Source organism: Contarinia nasturtii, unplaced genomic scaffold (genome assembly GCF_009176525.2).
Source record: "Contarinia nasturtii isolate CC-2019 unplaced genomic scaffold, AAFC_CNas_1.1 Cnas_scaffold_630, whole genome shotgun sequence".
NCBI classification, from domain to species: Eukaryota; Metazoa; Arthropoda; class Insecta; order Diptera; family Cecidomyiidae; genus Contarinia; species Contarinia nasturtii.
The window spans coordinates 1,301,075-1,322,666 of record NW_022197981.1 but is presented as its reverse complement, the minus strand read 5'-3'; the positions used below and the strand labels follow the sequence as shown (position 1 = coordinate 1,322,666).

General features: G+C 34.8%; 3 protein-coding genes across 3 annotated transcripts in view; 1 reads left to right on the top strand and 2 right to left on the bottom strand.

Annotated features, from left to right (window-relative positions):
• The window catches only part of LOC116340022 (semaphorin-1A), a 108,314-nt gene extending 92,104 nt beyond the window's left edge, over positions 1–16,210 (bottom strand). The window contains exon 1 of the mRNA XM_031766155.1: positions 15,157–16,210. The gene's annotated coding sequence lies outside the window, so the exon portion shown is untranslated. The remainder of the gene's footprint in view (positions 1–15,156) is intronic.
• A 787-nt stretch (positions 16,211–16,997) lies between these two features.
• Positions 16,998–19,019, top strand: LOC116340066 (splicing factor 3A subunit 3). The gene is made up of 3 exons (XM_031766252.1): positions 16,998–17,275; positions 17,401–18,679; positions 18,770–19,019. The coding sequence occupies exons 1-3, from the start codon at positions 17,180–17,182 to the stop codon at positions 18,901–18,903; spliced, it is 1,509 nt and encodes a 502-aa protein (XP_031622112.1). The 5' UTR covers positions 16,998–17,179; the 3' UTR covers positions 18,904–19,019.
• An 83-nt stretch (positions 19,020–19,102) lies between these two features.
• On the bottom strand, positions 19,103–19,704 carry LOC116340067 (odorant receptor 94b-like). The gene is made up of 3 exons (XM_031766253.1): positions 19,648–19,704; positions 19,302–19,568; positions 19,103–19,224 (listed from the first exon to the last, which is right to left on the bottom strand). The coding sequence occupies exons 1-3, from the start codon at positions 19,663–19,665 to the stop codon at positions 19,174–19,176; spliced, it is 336 nt and encodes a 111-aa protein (XP_031622113.1). The 5' UTR covers positions 19,666–19,704; the 3' UTR covers positions 19,103–19,173.
• Between the last annotated feature and the right edge of the window lie 1,888 nt (positions 19,705–21,592).

Here is a 21,592-nt window from a genome sequence, read left to right as displayed (position 1 = left end):
GTGTGTGTGTGTGTGTGTGTGTGTGTGTGTGTGTGTGTGTGTCTATACGTGTATAGGTGAGCTTAAGAGAACCTTCTTTTTTGTGGTTCGGATTTTTCCAATTCAATTTATTGCACAGAGTTGATCTAAATGCTAATTTAAAACCGTTTTAAAATCTATTGTATGATATTCATGTTGAGAACGCCGTGCGCCGCAATGCATTATTTTGCCATTTCTTTCTCTTTCTTCGTTTTGGTTCTCATTTGGTTTTTGCCATTTTCCTCTTTATCTCCCATTTGGAAGTGATGTGTGTGTGTGTGTGCATGTGTCAAAGTGTGCGCGCTTCAAGTTTTTTTTTTCTTCAACTCTTTTATCGATAAATAAAAACAGACGTTTCGTTTGTCTGGCATTTCAATGCATCTTACGGCTGTTTCGGCCTGTTGTTTACAATTCTTGACGCTGCCAAGCAATTTATCGACAGTTCAAAAGTTTCCGGAGTTGAAGAAAAAAACAGAGATTATCCAAGCAGTCGATAAGTCATTGTGCATGCATGAAGCGAACAGTAGTAGAAGAATAACACAGTCAGATTTCATGGTTTTTGATTTGAAAACTAAAACTATATCACTGTGAAACAGAAGCAGAAGCAGAAAAGAGAAAAAACTAACGAAAACATCGAAAAAATCACATTCTAAATGATTTCATAATGATTTCACAATCATAAATGCCAGATTAAGTTACCACATCAGAATATTGACAGATTGTAAGCGATCATCGAATATGTGCATACGGCATGAAACATTCTGTCTCGATCGTGTGTTTCGAGAATGAAAATGAAACACGGTGTATGCAGAGCATCATCTGCGATTGTTGATCATAAATTTCAATCCAGTTTACGACGAAAAATGGCAATTCGACTGTTTATATACATTTTCGACAGACTCCGCGTGCACAAAAATTATTGGCCAATTTTCATGCATTACACGATATATATGTTTTCGCTTGCCGACTCGAGAACATTGCGGATTTTATTATTCATTAGAAGACGGCTGTTCAACAGCGCAAATAAAACAAAAGCAAATGAAGAAGAAGAAGGAAGAAAAAACAACATCCAAGAAGGAAAAAAATAAATTATGAAGTTTTTATTCTTAAAAATAGCACCGTGCAACAGTGGAGAGCGAGAGATCGTGTGCATACAAAAAGGCCACTTAAAAACAAAAATCTGTATATATCGAGATAATGTGTGTAGCATAGTAAAATGTGTGTGTGTGTGTGTGTTTAGAAATGTGCATATGGTTTATTTTCGTTGCACGTACGATTGCTTATTAAAAATCGAGCAGAAAAGTGAGTGATGAACGAAAGAGAGCGTGAGCTAGACAAAGAAACGATATAAATCGAGGGGGAGAGAGTTCGAGTGAGAGAAAGAGAGTTCAAGTAAAATGAATTTTATTTTCGGTTGGGATGTTCGTGCTTCTGTTGCATCGGGTCGAATGTCTCAAATTGCACATATATATTTTGTTAAAAAAAAATTTTTTTTGATATTTCATACGCACGATTCCGACCAATCTGCCCGACAACGCATCTGAGCAAGCAATCTGCATGATCACTACCCAGATGTGCACAAATGTGCGAACAACATACAGTCTGCATACAAAACGAGAACGGAGAGAGAGAGAGAGAGAGTCGAGGGACACATGGATTTTTTATGGAATTGATCAGTTGTGCATTCATTCAGTTGCAGCTTTCATTTCGAACATGTATATTGATTAATGAGAGTCTGAATATCAGGAAGATGGTTTTTATTTTATCTTTCTCGCAATTGGACAAATATTTATTCGAACAGAGTGACACACGCACTATCATAGTTTGATACATAAACATTTTGATCCACACGATATCCTCTCTACTTCGCTCTCTTTCTTCCGCTATGAAAATCGAGTGCGATTTTCCAGATAAACGATGTTAATAAAATGCGCGTGGCAGTTTGTTGCTCGTCTTGAATTTCAAACGAGGAAAGACTCCTTTTTGTGACGTTATTCCATTTAAATGGTGCGCTATAGCGTATATATAAGCACGTTGAACACCTTGTCCGAGTCGCAAAGCATATGCCATTATATCGATGATATTTCTTTCCTTTTATTTCTAGGCCGTCAGCGCAAAAAGTGTGTATTTGTGCTTAGTTTTTTTTTCTTCTTCTTCTTCTTCTTGTTATTATTATTTCTATTTAATTTGCGCCGTTTCCACGAAACGAGACGTGAACGAGAGAGATGGGACATAAAATGGTACAACGATTGAGAGATACGATTACTGATGATGAAAAGGGACAGCCCGATTTAATAAATCAACATGCTATACAGCGTTTTTCGTCTTTCGTCTCTTTATCCTGAGTGTAAGTCAGTTGAATGCATGTCATGTACACAAATCAATCTCGAAAACAAGATTTATTAATTGTACGCCTTTACGCGAATGTGTTTGTGTAAAATGGCATATAAAAGCAAACTTACGGCAAATAATAATCATACAACTCACAAAGAGATAAAAATTGAGCGGCATTACATTGGACATTTCATTAGCATTTGACGCATTCACATTATAGCTGCATTTTGCATTCCTATACTCTTGCTCCCGCTCCCGCTCCCTCTCTCTCTCACTCTTACTCTTGATAAGTAGTGTGTGTATGTGTGTGTTTTGCAAACGGCAGGAGAAAAATGGTTGACAAGGTTCTGATCGAGAGGCGATAAATGGCAATGATATGGAAGAATATCAACGGGGAGACCAAACGGCTTGTTCAAACGACAACTGAACGCGTGAATATCGATGAGTGGCACCACAATAAAACATGACACATGGAAAAATCACTATTTCCAAATGAGCTATGGCCGTGGTAAAATGCGACAAAACCAACTTTCAAAACGCAACTTAAATAACCCCCCAACGAAAAAAGAATTCAATAAATATTTTGATGTATATACACATACCGTTCCCGTGTCGGCCCATTCAAGGTACTTCTAGCCCGAATGAAGCAGACAAAAAAGAACCTACCAAATGAGCTCACTGTAGCATTTGCATCGTATTTGTTTTAGTTCCACAAATTCAGAGTGTGACATTTTTCGATAGATAGATTGTGTGTATGTAACGAATTGGCAATGATTGCCTGCGTTTATAAATTGTCGTGAACGTTTTTCTTGGTGATTTCGTCTTACCGCGATTGCGTCGCAACTTTGTAGCTGTTTGTCGTTTCACAAAATAAATTGCTCGTTGGTTTGCACATACACATATAGTTGTTGCGTGTCAATTCGGTTTTAGCAGACATAATGGCACTGCAGTAACATTGTTCATTGTGATTTTAGCTGGGCCGCATTTTGCTACCGTCTCACTTGTGCGTTGGATCACTCACTCTTTTACTCGTTCGCTCGTTTAATTCGCGCCTCTCTCATTCACTCTCATTTCATTACACCATACTCGTCTGGGCTCGTTTTCTTCAGCCAATTTAATTTCTTCTTCCCGCAATTCATATTCAGACATAGTTTTCTGGGTCTTTTGTTGATTTGGAGATTTCGACCAAATGTGCGCGCGCACACGCCTATACCAGCGGTTTTTTTTAAATACGATTTGAAAAGGGAACATAATCGCACAACAATACGATCTCGACGACTGACGTCGACGACGAAATAAAAACACAGCCATTTATTCATACATACAAACAATATATATAAAAATGTGAAGTGAATAGCGTATGTAAAGCGAGCATAGATTTAAAATGTAAATGGGCTTCGACGACAATACACAATGTGACGTGAAACATGGCAATATGATCGTGACACGCTACATAAATCACACTCTCTCAACTACTAACACTATGCATACAATAACATACAATGTTTCTATAATTTTTTCTTTATATTCATATACGCAATTGTCAAAGAGCATTGTTGAGCACAGTGTTTTGCTACTTGCTGTGAATAAAGTGTATGATTGACGAACAACCTGCTTGTAAAATGCTATTGAATGTTTGTTTAAAATGCGAAATGAAAGAATCGAAATCCGATTCGGCCGCAGCGCACAGGTTCGGTTCTCATTATGTGTGCCTGAAATTATTATCCCCGTAATCAATTGTTTGTCATTTTTCCAAATGATTTCAAGTTGATTTGATTTATGAATAGTACCACCTTACAAATAGATTAAAGCGGCAGCGCGGCATTCGACCACAAAAAAATGACCAAATAATTACACGTGTTGAAAGTCGAAAAGAGATTTTGCGTGCAGAGTATACTTTTGTCATTATCAATTTCTGGAGAAAAAAACAATGGCACACCGATTAACCGCAGCATGCGTATGGCGATTTGATTGTTTGTCCAAAGAAATAACAAACCAACAACGAATATGATTACGTTTGTTTTTTCTTCGTTGATTTACCAGCAACGGTCGTGTTTCCATTTGTCATCATTTTTTTTCCTGAATTGTCGCGATTTTCGGCTTAAGTTCAAATAATGATTTCCATCCGTTTATTATTCGCACTCGTTCTATTGTTGTGTATTTTACGATTATAACATTCAATGTTATTCAAAGATTGAGTATTTGGTGTGCTATTTTTACGAGGTAGAAAAAACATAGGTAAGAACAAGTAAAGCAATACGATAAGTCATCAAATTATGACGAACATCGCAAAAAAATAGCGTCATTTTGGCCGAATCAACGTGACACATTGAAGGAAGGCAACATATTATAAGCCATTGAATAAATTGCTGATAACTTTGGAATGAAGGGCGCAAAGAAAAAATGTTTCACATTTCTTTCGGATTCATTTTTTTTCCACATATTTTTTTTTCTGTTGCAAGAAGACACCAATATTTGTGATATTTGTCTTTAGTGGCTATTAATTGATTATCATATCATCGTATTTGTGTGGTTTAATAAGGTCGTTAAAATATCGTATGATGATAAAATCTGAAACGCTAGCGATATTTTGTTTTTGGCATTAAATGACCAATAAAACATGACGACCGTCGACATAATAAACACGCAAATGAGACAAATGCATAAATCATGACCCTGTCGTTTGGTGATTTTTGTTGTGCAAACTTCGCATGCAAACGAAATGATAAAAATAATTTGAATAACGGTCGATATCGATGATCGTTATTTATCGCCTTCATCAAATATGCAAATTGAAAAAGAAAATGGAAAACAAAAAAATTAAATCCAAGTCAATTCTTTATTTGAAATTCGAAATCAATTTAACATTCAGTGTAGTGTGTATAGAAATGGAAAAAACACTCAATTCGAGATGATTTGAAACATACTTTCGCAATGGAATAAACAATGCATCGACAATCGATGGCATTTGCATTTTCGTGGAAATAAATTACAATTGAGGACACAATGAAAAATATGTGCTCAACTGCTCATAATAGTCGTAACGTAACCAACCTCTTGTTTGTACGGTGTGTCGTGCCGTGCCCAAAAATAGTCGGCGAGCTGAATGACAATAAAGAAGTGAGAGTGAATTAAAGTGAATTTTGCGCGCGTAAAATACACTTATTTACTTAATAATAGCCACACAAAAAAAACGAAAAATTGCATATCATATTTGAAGAAGCGCATAAATTTAGCGCTTGCTGCTAGCACCCATTTCATATGACAAATACACAAATATGCACAACACACATAAGTCACTTTGTTTACTTAACCCATAAATATAAATGCTACTTTTTTAAGCGTGTTATATTTTTCGAGCTCTAGACAAAATGTCAGTAGCCGAGAAAAATAGAGAGAAATCTGAGTTTTGAAGAGAAAAAAAAAACACAAAATTTACACATAAATTTGTTCAAATTTAAAAGCCAAAAAGTGACGAAAAAACGGCAGAGAAAATGGGTGTGAGAGATGGAAAAAGGTGGTAAAATGCATGTAATATTTATATCTGGTTCAGTATATTTGTTTTATTTGCTTGCATCTCAATGTTTATGTTCTATATCTTTTCTCGTCAATTTGTAATACAATTTTATTTTGTGCACATGTTTCACAGAACAGGAAGAGTAAAAAGAAACCAAATCGGGCGAAAAATGGAGAAAAAATTGACCAAATTTATTTTTCTCTCTGTAAAAAAAATGCGCATTCATTTCAGTCAAGCATGTTTTCTCTGGAGATGGAAAAATGTTCTGTTTTATTTTTAAATATGAACGAGACATGTTTTACTTAAATATTCCTTCGCCTCTTGATGATGGGCTGGGTCAAATAACAAGTGATGACTTTTGCTAATTTGAAATGCAAACCGAATATAAAACCTTAAATAAATGCACCTTCCGAACAAAACAAAGTGACATATTCATGTTACCAGGGCATCAATTAATTCATTAGCATTAGCCACTTGCTAAATGTGGTATAACATTTTTACAACAGCAAAAAAAAATTGTCAGCACAGTCACACATCCAAAAGTGTACATTGTGACGCGACGCTCATATTTCATGTTAATGCTTTTCCTTTCGTTTTGATGGAACGATAATTACCGTTTGTTAAAAAGACAAGCACACAAACGCGCCTTCATCCAACGACATTCAGTGTGGGCACAACATTTTTTTACGCAGAATTGGTTTCATGTTGAGAGAAAAAGAAGAACGAAAAAAAGAAAAAGACAAACGGAACCAATTTGTTCACACAAATCACATTTTAACCGCTTATTCAATATATAATAATAATTGAAGCCTTGTGAATGCGCAATAGTTTACTGGCGGCTTTGAACATGCTTCGACAATTGCATTCATTGACATTTTGTGTTATCAACCGAATCATCAATTCAATTTTCACATTTCGGCCAATTTATGTGTGGCACCGTAAAACCATTACATTGAGAGAGAGAGAGAGAGAGAGAGAGAGAGAGAGAGAGAGAGAGAAAAAGAAAGAAAGAAGGAGCAAGGCTGTTAAACGCCAATCAGTACCGATCAATTAATCGCAACTCTAACATGGAATTAAATTCGATTTTGCAACACTTCCCGTTTATAAAGAGGGGGATCGTAGCAACAGCAGCAAATCACACCTTTTTATTATGAAAGCCTCATTTATAATTTTGATATTTCAACAAATGCTTTTTGATTCATTGAATTCCTCGATTCCCTGCCAGACACAATACAAACGAGGCATTTTTATGTTATTATCTAATTTGGCATGGAAATATGTGCACAAACAATGAAAAAAAAAAAAACATAATGCAATGTGCAAATGCATGCAACTTTTTTTTTTTGGAATCATCGTACGCGATTCATGTTTTGTCAAAAAAAAATATTGCCATTTTTCATGTGCTCAACAATTGTGATCTTTTAAATGAGATTATTTGATTGTAACCGTTTTGTTGTTGGTATACATGAAATGTGCACGCGATTTTTCATATTACGACAGAAAATTACGACGACCCAATGCGATGCACTCGCAAAAGCCTTTGTGTGTGGCATGACGTTTATTTGAATGAAAAAAATGAAGTAAAAAAGAAGGCAACGAACTAAAAACTGCATATATTCCCAACTCGACATGCTGTTTTGCGCATTTCTCCTTTTGCCCATTTTTTTTGTTGTTTTTGATAAAATAATACTTATTTTTGGTGCCAGCCGTGAATTTTCACGCACCGCTGACATATTTTTAACGCCTTTGAATGTGACAGAATTATGGCGGAAAATTAATTGGCCTTTCTTTCTTCAAATTTATTTTGTTATCATATGTTTGCGTTTGAATCGTTTTAATTTTCGTGGTTGTTGTTGTGCATTCGTTTTAAAAATAAATGCGATGGCTTTGGATTTGGATCAATCAAAAGAAATCAGATTCGTTTCTTTTCTATTGAGAATTCATTTTTGGAAATGGAAAATAATAAATTTGGTTATTATACATTGTGTAAATCTGCCGTTTGAAATGAATACCAGTTGTTCTTAATCGAATCTCAAAATTAGATCGTTTCTCCTTAACATGAATGATTCAACAAAAAAATGTTGTGTGTGGCATTTCTATAATATGAGTTTCCGATTTCTAAAACCATTTGCGTTCTTAAATCGCGCCATCGAAACAAATGTGAATCATATTGTTGGTGATTTGAATCGAAAGTGTGGTGCGGCCAAAATATGACTCATTGCTTGTATATATTGTTATCATATGTGTCCGTTGGCAGTGGTAGCACCATAAAATACTAAAGAGAACACACAAAACGTGCCTAATGAATGAGACGTTAATATCATCCTCATCATCATTGCTGTTTGAGAATTTGACTCATTAAAAATGGCTTTCTTGAGGCACGCTTCAAATCTCCACGATGAGAGACACCGAGGGAACTTTCCATTGCAACGGATTTTCTATGTTCGAATCGAGTCGAGAAGCGCGATGAATTGGTGTTTTTCTTTCATTTTTTTTTTGTTTTCAATACCGTTTGATGTTTAATTAAGCTACATATTGATAAGAAAATCCAGTTCATTTAGCGGCGTAATGAAAATGAACATTATGTGAGAGTGAGTTTAAAAAAAAGAGCGAAATGATTTTCTCCATTCTTTCAATTCATGTATGCGTGAGTTTTTCTTTTATTCGCTTCTATTTCTCTGTAGTTGTTCCGTTAATTACTTAGAGTTGAGATCAACTTTTGCTTTTGTTTTTTTCGCTGCCATTGAAGCACATGTGTATCATATCTGATATGAATGTTGCGTGCTTCGTTGTCGTTTTTATATAAATTTGCCCAAGATTTTGCATTGTTCATTGTGAAAACAATAAACGCACGATATCAGAGAATTTCAAAAAAAAAAGTCGTCCAGGTACGACAAAACAGTGAAAACAAAATGAGTGGAAAAAAATTGAGCGCGCTTGATTTGTCTTTCGTGCAAACAATGCAATTCCAAGGAAAAATGTTAATGACATAAATGGCATATGCGGATTACTGTTACTGTGCTCGAACTCAAATATGATAAAACTCTCGAACGAGCGCGACTTAACTTCTTCGTAATAATTACTTTAATTCAGATGAACTTTTCGTAAAACCGGGTTCCAGTCCGAATTTGAAAAAAAGAAGCCGGTCAATCATTACGAATGAAATGAATATAATGTGTGTTAGACGCGGTTAGTATCGCCAATTTTTGACTCATCGTGTCATCGACGACACGTAATCGTTTTTCCATTGAATGTGCTTAAAGATGAGGCGCATCCGATCTCATTTAAACCACATTGCGAGCACGGATTTTACTCAATCACCGGACATTGTTGATCTGGTTTTATTTCTTTCCACATCTTCGTCATCGTCCGTCATTCGTTCCGTTCGTCTACCGGGCGACTTATATTTTTAATATGTATTTCATTAGCTGTGCCGTTTCTCTTTGTTTTTCTGATCCAATCAATTGACCATTATCAATATTCTTCTTTCATCCATGCTCCCGCCATTTTCTGTTCGGTTTTTTTTTTCTTCTTCGTTTTTTGTTCATTTCTTTACTACTCGCTCAGTCCACCAACCTGGACTTTTTACGAAGTAAAACCATTTGAATGTATCTGCTGTGTTTTTTATTCGCATTTTACACTTTTCTGAAATGCTTAACGTCCAACCGAATCGATTGGAGTGAATGGATTGACAAATGAATGACAACGGGAATCGAAGAGCATAAATACGTTTCGAATTTTCGATAACGATGTGAGGAAAAATGTTTATGACTTTTCGACATTTTATGCATTTTCAAGCATTGACGACAATAAAAATGGGATTAATCATGAAACAACAACATCGTATAAAATGAAATAAAATAAATATGTAAGAGGCACCACATTTTCATTTTTGTAAAAATCCGATGAAAAAAAAAAAAAACCGGCCTCGACAACTTGCACGAGCTGTGAATGTGTAAATTGAGATTGAGCAGCCGAAGCGATACGGGTTTGTCGACGACAAGATACAGCATGGCAAAAAGTGAGAGAGACACAAACAAAAAATCACAATCAACCAAGAGAGATGAATAAAGACGGAAGATATGTCTTATGATATCGCGTGTTGCGATCAAGAAAAACGACCATTTTAATGGGCGCACACACAGCACCACACACACCGTTAACTCTTTGCAGCAACAACAGCAGCACCGGTGCACAGAGAATTATAAGTATTAAAAATAGTGGATCGCGATTTGGGCAACAAGATAAATACCCTTCAATTCTGGTCTCAACAAATCTTTTGCTGTTGCTTGCGCGCGCTCTCCACACAATTTTCCGAATGGGCTAAAAATCGAAAGAGTATTTATGCAACATGGCGAATATACATATATTCGTGAAAAAAAAAATTGTCAATAAAGGGCATGACCGGTTTTCGGATTACATTAGAATATTAACAAAACAGCGTTGTAAAGAGAGAGGTGGAAAAAAAAAAGACTTATCGCTCACAAGCCATTAAGCACAAAACAAAAATCCATTCTCGCTCATTTTGACAGCTTTTGACCATTTCACGTATAATTTTCGATAATTCTAATTTTATGCTTGCGCTTAATACCAAACCATCGACTTGTGGTGTCTTGATAGCAACGCATTCGCAACTGAAAAGCGAATAACTCTCAAATCGCCTTCCTTGGCCTTAATTTATTCAAAACGAATTATGTTGTGTGTGTGTGTGCGCTGTTGGCCATGTGAATTGGCCGAACTTCGGCTCATTTAAAAACAAAATAAAATTCAAATCTCAAATACACAACAAATCATAAATTTTCGTATTTACGAAACCAAAAGAATACAAATAATTCGTGGCAAAGAGAAAAGAGTTGAGAGCGGAAAAAAACATAACACATACTTAACTTCTTCTATGGGTCTAATATCTATCTCGTGCACAAGCGTGACAGAGAAAATGAAGTAATAAATATTGGATTAACATTAGCTGGACATGGGCATTGGGCTCAATGTTTCTTTTTTTTAATGATAAAACATAATCCAACCAGCCAGCTATTTTTGAGCCCGAAAAAACTACGAGAAGATGTCGCACCATAAAATCTCTCACATAAATATCACTTGTTTGGTTATTTATTTTATTTATATTTTTGTTCATTCGTTCTGGTCAATTGGCTGTGTTCACTCATTCTTCGCCTTAAATCTGTGTGAGATGCTGATCTACAGCATTGAAACTAGCTACAACAACCGTATTTGTGCTGCGCAAGTACATCGATCCATATTGATAGCAAAAATTACAATTGACAATGCAATTTTGTTCGATCGTTGTTGTTGTTGTTTTTTTATTTCTCCGTTTCTTCGTGTAGAGAAAGATTGATTTTCACATCGAATTTTCTCATGGATTGTAATTCATTTTAAACGCAAACGTTTTCAACTTGACAAATGTTTTTCTAGCAATTTTTTTCATTTCAAATTGTACCTTTTATATATATATTCATTATTCATGTCATATCGACACGTTTTGTGTGTGCGAGGATCATTCGATGGATTTACGCAACGAAAGAATGGAAATAAAAATGTGAAAACATGTTGCTAAAAAGGTACGCACATAAAAATAGGTAAACAAAAGGAAATGTGTGTTCGGTAATCTAAAAAATGTGTAGTTTATGTTTCGTTATGGACCGAGAAAAATCCGAATTTGGGAAAAACGTGTGCATATGCGCCGTATCAAATGAACCTAAAATAGAGTGAAAACTTGTAATCTCTTGCATTTTCGATTCGATGGTATAAAATGTTGATGTTTTTTTTTCGAAATCCATGCACAAATACGTATCTAATAAGACAAAAATAGTCAAAAAGAATGTTTTTCATGTGAGAGCTCGCGCGCACATATCAAATCACTACACTGATCCAGAACAATGAACTTAATAGCGGCCGAGTGTGGAATGAACGAATTAAAAACAAAAACTCTAGCGTTTGTGCATCGCTTGTGTAAGCGAGATCATAATTTTTCGAGTGAATTACGAGAGTATAAAATCGAGAGACAGAGAAAGAGAGGGAGAGTTCGGTCTATAAACAAATAAATTTGATGCAGGCGAATGGAACAAAAAAAAAGAGAATCCATTTAAAGTAGCTATGCAAGAGAGAAAAAAATGCGGTACATTTGTTTTAAAATGCACATATTTTCGGTGTGGAACAAAAGACTCTGTTGCTTGAACGCACATAATTTTTCGGCAATGTATTTTTTTCATCATCATCATTTGGTTGGCATCGTAAAAGTTTTGGTCTGCAGCAACTTTCTTTCTCAACCGAGAACACTCCCGACTGAATGAGTAAAAGAACAATGAGTCGATGACGATGATGAAGAAAAAAAAAACAAATTAAAATACAAGCATTACAAAATTCAAAACAATAGAGAAGAAAAGAGAGATTGAGAGCGAGAGAGCGAGCGGCTAAGCCTATGTTGTGGGGGATTTTTTTCTTCTTTTCTCTCACGACAAGGACCGAACGTGTGCATAAACAAAGCCATTCTCAACCATTGAAGACTGAATGCAAAAAATATATCAGAATTGAAAGACATAAAACGTTGGTTGCGCTAGCCTGGGTTTTTGTTAGGTGAGTCTCTGCGTTCTGTGTTTGTATACGTATTTGAAATTATTATTCACAGTCGGTTTTTATCGTTGATTTTGTGGGCTCCTTTTTATGCACAATCTGAGTAACACTCGATGCATGTGTTTTTTTTTGCTCTCTCTCTCTTTTCTAAAGAAATCAACGTCTATAAAATTGCTGATGCCGTGTTGTTTTGGTGTTCGTCGTATATGTGTTTATGTTTTGGCTTCGTTTTACACAATTCTTCGTATTTTACGTTCTGTGTATAAGCAAGCAGACACTTTTATGTTTTGCGTTGAGTTGATTTAAGTGAACGAACGAACGATCGGACGAGATTCAGAGATGCATACACACTCACAGACTCTTTTTAGTCACTAGTTTCTTTCGTTTGTGTGCGCAATATAAAAAGAAAAACAAACTCCAATATGCACAAGCAAACAAATACATTAAAAATGATGCAAGATCATACATTGAAACATCGATTTAAATCAACTCAGTTCGAATAGCGCACGTTTCTCTTGTACCCTACATACACATTATATTTTCAATTGTACAACTGATGAAAGATTTTATTTTCATTCTTCCTTTTATTTCGACAACTGAAAATGTATTGGCGAATCGATGGTGCAGAGAATGACCAACATAAATACGATGAACAAGTAAGTATAGTATATAAATGGCGAAAAAAAAGGCTAAATACATAAATACTATGGTCATAACAATAAGTTGCTGTTGATGATTGCACATCGTTGTTGACGCTCATTTCAATACTCTGGCCGAATATATTGGTCAGTAAATGCAAATGCATTAGCACAACATTTTTAAAAAACCATTAGCACAACGAGTCGATATTACTTTTCTGTTGCCGTTTTTGTTTTCATTTTGATTGTGGTTTTTCGTCAAGCGTTGTAGTGAAATGATACTGTGGTACTACGACCCCTCAAACTAGGATGATGATTATTATGATGACGACAACGAAAAAAAAATTGTCATCAGATGTGCACACAACAAACGAAACCAAACGAGGAAAAAAGAGATAATTCCGACGAATGGATTGAGAGTGAGAGAAAGAAGAAAAAGTCATGATAAAAACTATTGCTACTATCTTCAATGTCAACTAAATCTCATTTTAGAACACAAGATCAGTCGTTTGTCTATTTTACTCCCTCACAATCTGTACATTGTTGTTCTTGCACACTTTTCGAAATGAACTGATTAATGCGATTGTTCACTTCTGGGTGCTAAAACGGCGCAATCAGCTTAACATCAAACTAAATACAAACCGCTTCAATTTCATTCTTTGTTTTGTCATTTCCATGCAATTTCTCCCTTCACACAGCACCAACACTGTATACACAGAAAACAGTCAACATTTAAATTCGAACGATTTGCGCAGACAGAAAAACTTTCAATCGACCATAACACATAAATTAAACGCAATCCAATTGTATATATATATAAAAAAAATTCCTACCAGCCATGCCTGGATAACGTTGAAAATAAACACTGTATACAAGCATCTATTTTCCATCATGAAAATGTTTATACTCAATTCCTGGATGATTTATGCATTGATGCCCGTTGCTACAATGAATTTTATTGTTTAGTTTTGGTGTGTTTTTATTTACATTCGGTCTCCCTCTCTCTCACTCTCTTCGCAATACACACAAACATATACAAATACACTCGATGCACTTTTGTGTGTATGAGTGAAAGTAAAGTCGTTCGCGTGAGTGAACAAATGCATTTATATTGATCACTCGACTTGCATCAACAGATACCGCGCGAATGAAGGCATAAGAGAATGGCTGCAAGCGTATTTACTGTATGCATGTGAGTGACTGAGTGAGTGTATGTGCTGCAATGCCATGTTGAATTTTATGCTGCACCCGTAAAGTTAACAAAGGAGTCAAACGACATAAATTTTATGATATTGTTTGCGCAGGAGACATTCTATTTATACCTTTTTTGTATTATTTTTTTTTTCTCGCCAATGCTTCTTTACTCACTCTCTCTTTCTCCAGAGATACCGTATTTCTATAGCAATTCCACCGGGATTTTATTCTGATGATGATTTTGCAATTGACAAACTCACGATCATGAAACGAATTCAATTGCAAACAATTAAAAATTGTCAAAACTCCATTGGACATGTTTAAGTAAAGCAATGGACAGTTGTTTGGTAACAAACAATGGATATCTTACGAAAGACGAATTTTAATTTTATCAGTCAAAGTTTGTTGTAATACGTGTTTCCTTAAAATGATAGCCGTTATTGATATCATTGTTGTTACAACTTAAATTCCGTGAAGTTTCCGATAAGAAATGTCTCTTGTTATTGTAATGAACAATTGCATTGTGTCAACGTTTCGTTTGATGTAATTTTTTTTCTCTCTTGAAAACAACTAAATGTGAAGCAATTTTATTTTTAACCGAAGATGCCTTTAAAAAAATTAGATGATGGTCTATTTGAGTTAAGTTGATTTGGCCGAATATCGATTTTAAAATGCGAAAAATGAAAACAAGTAATCTTAATGTAATTTAATGCAACGTTAAACATTTTTAAATCAACATTCAATTAAACCAAATAATAAAGACTATCAATGAAAGTCACAATCTTGTTTCATTTATCAATTTTGTGTTCGATTGAATTTGAACTCCGGTGTATGTGATCATTTTTAAAATAGAAAACTTATACATACCTTTTGGCTGTGTGATATCGTTTCACTTTTACTGCAACAATTATCTATTACATATATACGATTTGGAGTAAACACCAACATAAAAGTATTCGCAAGAAAATCATTTAATTCCGATTAAATTAATGATTCGATCGATATATCCACTATATTGTATTTTATGTATAAAATGTTAAACGTAGTTGAGGTGTGTCACACTGTTGTCCAAACGAAAAAGACGGTAACTGTCAATTGAATTTCATTTCACTATCTAAATAATATAATAATAATCCTTTTCTGCTTAATTAGAACGATTTCTCAGTCTCTCGCTCGACTTAATGTCGTTGATTAGGTTTGCATAACGGTTTTTTTTCTCTTCTCTTTTTTGTTCACACAATTTTGTCGTTGCAAGCACACATACACACTCTACATACATTCGAAATCAATCGTATGCACTTTGATCTTAAAGTATAGTTTCACTGGATACGTATGCTATTTGGAATTTATTTATTTCTTATTTGATTGACCACAAACTGTGATCTTGATATCAATGATTTATGCCTTTTCTCGATAAGTTTAAAATCTGTTTCACACTGTTTTTGTGGCTCGTTTCACGTACTCGTTCGGTATGTGACAAAAACACATTTCAATGTACAATCTTTTTTAATACACCTGATATTGTTATTTTGATTGATCGAATCGTTATTGGACGTTGATTTTGTCATTCGACTTTTAAACTGAAAAATAAATAAATGTGTGGCAAATATTTCCACTAATCGTCACTTTCTTTCGGAATTCTATTTCATTCGGTGCACTCTAGTGAGTGCAAGTATGGTTTTGTTATTGTTTTTATTAGCGGTTCTTTTTCCGGGTACTCCGTACTCAAACACACATCAAAAATTCTACGCAGATACAATATCCAATCACTGAATCAAATTGATACACATTGATTTTGTTGTATAAACAAATGCTACGTAATTGTTATTTAAAAAAAAAACATATAAAAATTGACGAACACACAAAATATAGACAAAATATTTGCACTGAGAGTACGTTCAAGTCATATCGTTGCGTTGCAACACGCTATTCGACACTAAACACAACATCGAATGAAAACATGTTCACTCTGTGATCAAAGTTACAACTTGTAGATTTACTACTACAACGCGCGACGTGAAGCGATTCGTGTTGGTGGCATAAGCAAAACCAAAACAGTAGAGTAGCATTATACCAATACACATTCATGCACATCTCGCACGCTCAACCGTTCGCCATACACATTCAACGATGGATTTACATGCGAGCGTTGAGCATTTAAACAACAAAACATTACGTTGATTACGACGAAGACGACTACAACGAGAACGGGTATATGTGTATGTTGAATCGAACAAGTCTTGGAGATTTTGCACAGCATAAACAATTACGATTAAATGGATTTGCGCTTGAGAACCGGTTTTTTTTCTAGTAACTAACGATATCCTATGCTTAAAGATCAACGACCAAATATCCCGAACAAGGAGACACTCCTTTTAAATGGCTTGTTTTATTGTTATTTTTATATTGACGTCTAAATTTTGACATTTTGCTATGTTGAAATGAATTTTTATTTTTCAGTTTTTGAACGACATTTTTTTAACTATTATAGCTATGACATTGGATGTTCCGTTAAAAAAGTAGCTTTCGATGAGGTAACGCTGTATCGATCTGCATATGTTATGTTATCGATATTATTTGATTCATTTGGGCTATATAAATATATATTGTTGGTGGAGACGGTTTGAAATCGGGCAACACCGACTCAAAACGATTATAAATGTTTTCCGAAATAGTCGGCGTTCCGCTCACAACTGTCACATCCACACTCACACGCACATAGACAGACCGACTTAGCAGACAGAAAGTGATGTTTTCATGTTGACTTGAATTCGATACGAAAGGTGGATGTTTTGAGATGTTTCATTGAATTTTCGATTTTTCTGGACATGCAAATGAACTAATACTGCAAGTATAACAAAGTATTGAATTGAAAAATAAATTTAAAACGATGGAAACAATATTGGAGCAACAGCGAAGATACCACGAGGAACGTGAACGTCTTGTCAAATTGATGGTCGATGAATATGCCACGAAAAAAGCATCGGTAAGTTTTGTTTTTGTGCTCGAATGAATTGTGCGTTATGTTCAAACATCAAAAAAATGTTCGGAATGAAATCAAATAATGTAATTTGCCACTTCAAATTGGATTGATTTTTTATTTGGTTTTAGGAACGTGAGCGAATATTGTCGGAGCATCGATTGAAATCGTTGCTGGAAATGTATGTGAATGCAACAACATCGTTGCGTGAATTGTACGAGGATAAGGAGGGCGAACGAAAAACTGAAGTGGCCGCATTATCCGGACCTAATGAATTCAATGAATTCTATTCGCGTTTAAAGCAAATTAAAGATTTTTACAAGAAGCATCCAAACGAAGTGAGTGTACCGCTTCAGGTGGAATTCGATGAATTGTCAAAAGTGTATGCGGGCACATCGGCCGACGTTGAAAGCGGTTCACTGTTGGTTGAGTTCAGCGATGAAGAAGGCTTTGGACGTTATCTTGATCTACACGAATGCTATAATTTATTTTTAAATTTGCGCAACGTTGAGAAATCCGATTACATTACATATTTAATGACATTCGATCATGTATTTGATATACCAAAAGAACGAAAAAACATGGAATACAAACGATATTTGGAGACATTGATCAATTATTTGCATGGATTTGTGAACAGAGTTCGGCCATTGCTTGATTTGGATGCTGAATTAGATCAAGTACAAAAGAATTTCGAGCAACAATGGCAAACTGGCCAATTTCCGGGTTGGCCAAAAGAGCAAGAGAGTGCAATGACACATTCGGGTGCACATTTAGATTTGTCCGCATTTTCCAGTCCCGAAGAATTGGCATCGCTCGGTTTGGATCGTTTGAAGTCAGCGCTGATGGCACTCGGCATTAAATGTGGCGGTACATTGGAAGAGCGTGCACAACGATTGTTCTCAACGAAAGGCAAACGAAACATTGATTCATCATTGATGGCAAAGAAAAATGCCGGACGACAAAATACTCGTGATGCAGCACGAAATTATGAAATTGCCAATTTGGAGTCACAACTATATCGTTATGCTGATTTGGTATCAGAACAACGTAGCGCGACCAAAGAGAATGTTCAACGTAAACAGGCGCGTACCGATGGCGAACGTGAGGACAGCGACGCAGAGGCCAGTGAATCAGATGCTGAGGAAGATGATGCCGATGATGTGCCGTACAATCCGAAGAATTTACCATTGGGTTGGGATGGCAAACCGATTCCGTATTGGTTGTACAAACTGCATGGATTGAATATAAGCTATAATTGCGAAATTTGCGGAAATTATACATACAAAGGACCGAAAGCGTTTCAACGGCATTTTGCTGAGTGGCGACATGCGCATGGAATGAGATGTCTTGGCATTCCAAATACGGCACATTTTGCCAATGTGACACAAATCGAAGATGCAATCACACGTAAGTTCTCTTGTTTGATGCGTTGAGATTCATTTTTTTTTTTTGCAAATTTATTCTTATTGTCAATTTTTTGTTGCGATTTAATTACAGTATGGGAAAAATTGAAGACACAAAAGCAAGGCGAACGATGGATACCGGAACAAGAAGAAGAATTTGAAGATTCACAGGGCAACGTAGTGAATAAGAAGACATTTGAAGATCTTAAACGGCAAGGATTACTTTAAAATCCATTTAACATACAGAGACATTCTTTCCGCATGAACGTCGTCATCGTCAAGGCTGATTCGAATTGTTTCCAACAGAAAATTCTAAATAAATCGGATTTTAAGAACAAACATGATTTATTGATTTTTCTTTCAAAATCTATAGCAATCGTTTATAGTTGTGTGCAAGATGCATTTATTTAAACCTTTTTTCTGTGCCAATAATAGTATTAATTATCAAAATAGGTACAAAATATTTTGATTGCCATAGTTTGATTGCCATTGATCTCTTCATTGAAACTTACGAAGAATCGTGAAGTAAGAATATCCACCGTTGACAACCTGTATAAAACATTGTTGAGAATACATTGATTATTATAGCTTTTCAATTGAATTTTTGTTAATTGAGAATAAATTACTTTCTTAAATGTATCACGTGAGCATACAAAAGAAGCAAATCCCTTAATTTGAACGGGCTGTTGAGAAATTTGCAAGACAATCGGTAAAATTCGTTGCACACAATTTGGAAATAAATTCCATTCACATCGATAAATCTCATTGGTTAATTCTTCAAATGCAGTCGTCAGTTCTTCACCAAAGTAACAAACCATGAAAAGATCAATATATGTCCAAAACATAATCATTAAAATGAAAACAAATATTTCCCAATTTATGCTTTCCTGTGCCTAAATCAATGGGAAACAATCGAATAAAAAATATATTCTCATTTATTAAAACGAATTTCAAGAGTAGAAAATACGTTACCAATTCCTCTTGGAGCATTAGAAATGTCACACAAATAGATACAAATTCAAAAACAAATAGAACATCTTGGAATTGTGAACCCATTCTATGTTTGAAAAGTTTAAATTTTGAGCACTGTATTTTCTATATTAACGATTTTTTCCTTCTTCTTATTTATTTTTGCATTTTTGTTATGTTTCCAAAAGAGACATGTTTAAATTAAAATAAAATAAAAGTACTCAACTGTATTGAATCTGAATGTGACTGCATAAATGTGGCAAAAGTCGCAATAACATCTTGTTTGCTTCCTTCAGCATTAATATCGTTTATATGTTTCAGTTCTTGTTTTTCATCTTTTGCAAATGATATTAATAGCATACATGATCCTATTGCAGTACTCAAGAAAGGAGTGAAAAATAAAAACGCATAGTGTAAGCCTCCAAACTGAAGGATAGATGCGATAGAATATCCAATCGGTGTTTGCCAATCAAATGGTAGCCTTCATAAACGAAAACATCTCAAATGAATAGAATTCGGTTAAATTAAGAACATTTTTCATCACAAATTTTCTATACTCCTTTACTATGACATAATTTCAAATGTTTGTGAATTTTCACTCAAAAACTCAAATTATGGATACATATACACCGCAGAGAAAGACGGCAACACTGTTACTATAATTTGAAAATAACGTGTCTCTCTGCAAATAGCTTTGTCATCAATTTGAATTTTTGAGTAGTTTATTCGAATATTTCTAGTAAATTAATTTAATTCAAGCGGAATTTTTGAAAAATAGTGTATATATTTAAACAGTATATCACTAAATAAGTCGCAATTGACTCTATCCTATATCGTTGATCTATACCGGCACACTATATAGGGTGGGCCACTCTTGGAGGGGTGGTAATTTTGAAAAACCCTTTGTATGTTGAGGGTAAAAAATAGACATTTTCTATCTGAGCAGAATTTTGAATTTTTTTCCTGGAAGGGCACCCCAGTATGTCAAAACTTCGTCTGATCAAAAAATAATGTTCTACAAAGTTGTTAAGAATGATGAGAGGAATCTTTAAGGACCCATGCTCTCCAAGTCTTCCCATCCCTTAAGGGAGTTGGGGTCAAAAACCCCCAAGATGTGATTTTTTTTTACCTTCCACCCCGGATTCGGAATCACCGTGTAAAAATATCTTAGAATTGATATTTTTCTCATCCACTTTTTTTCAAGAATTCCGGACCAAAAAAGTGTAAAATCGAGTTTGTAAGATTTGACCCCATACGAGGCACTGGAACTTGGTCCGAAATTCTTGAAAATATCTTCCATATATAGAGTGCCGATATACATCAACGATAGTCACACTATTTAGTGATATTTCTATATATTATGGATCCATTGTATTTAAATGAAAGTAAAATATTTAATGAAATTTTGTTTCTCGTGAAACTAGTCACTCTTAGAGGAGTATGAAAGTTGATTTCAACATGGTTGAAATTAGACAGATTGATATGCGGGAGCACATGATTTTGATTTCTTTTAAAAATTGAACCAAACTTGCCAAACAGGAAAAAATAGGTTATATTTTGTGGCTTCAAGTCCTTTTGTGGCGAACGTATACACTGCAGTGATGGGACCTGGAAGCGTGAAGCATACACATGTTATTTTAACGCCAATATTTATCATATCCGTTATTTTGTCGATTTTTTCATTTATTTCCATATAATGTGCACGTGATGACGCATTTTCTATGCCTATGAATCAATATTAAAATTTGAATGAATATAAAATTATATCCAAAATTTCATTGTCTTATATTGTAATAAATTTAAAATAAATTCTTACGTTTTTGGATTAAATTATCGAAATGATCAAACATTTTGTACATAGTTTCTGCTCTCCAAATGGTTATTAATAGATTTTAAAAAAGTGACCACATTGTCATAAAATGAAAAATCGACACAGCATATTCACTGA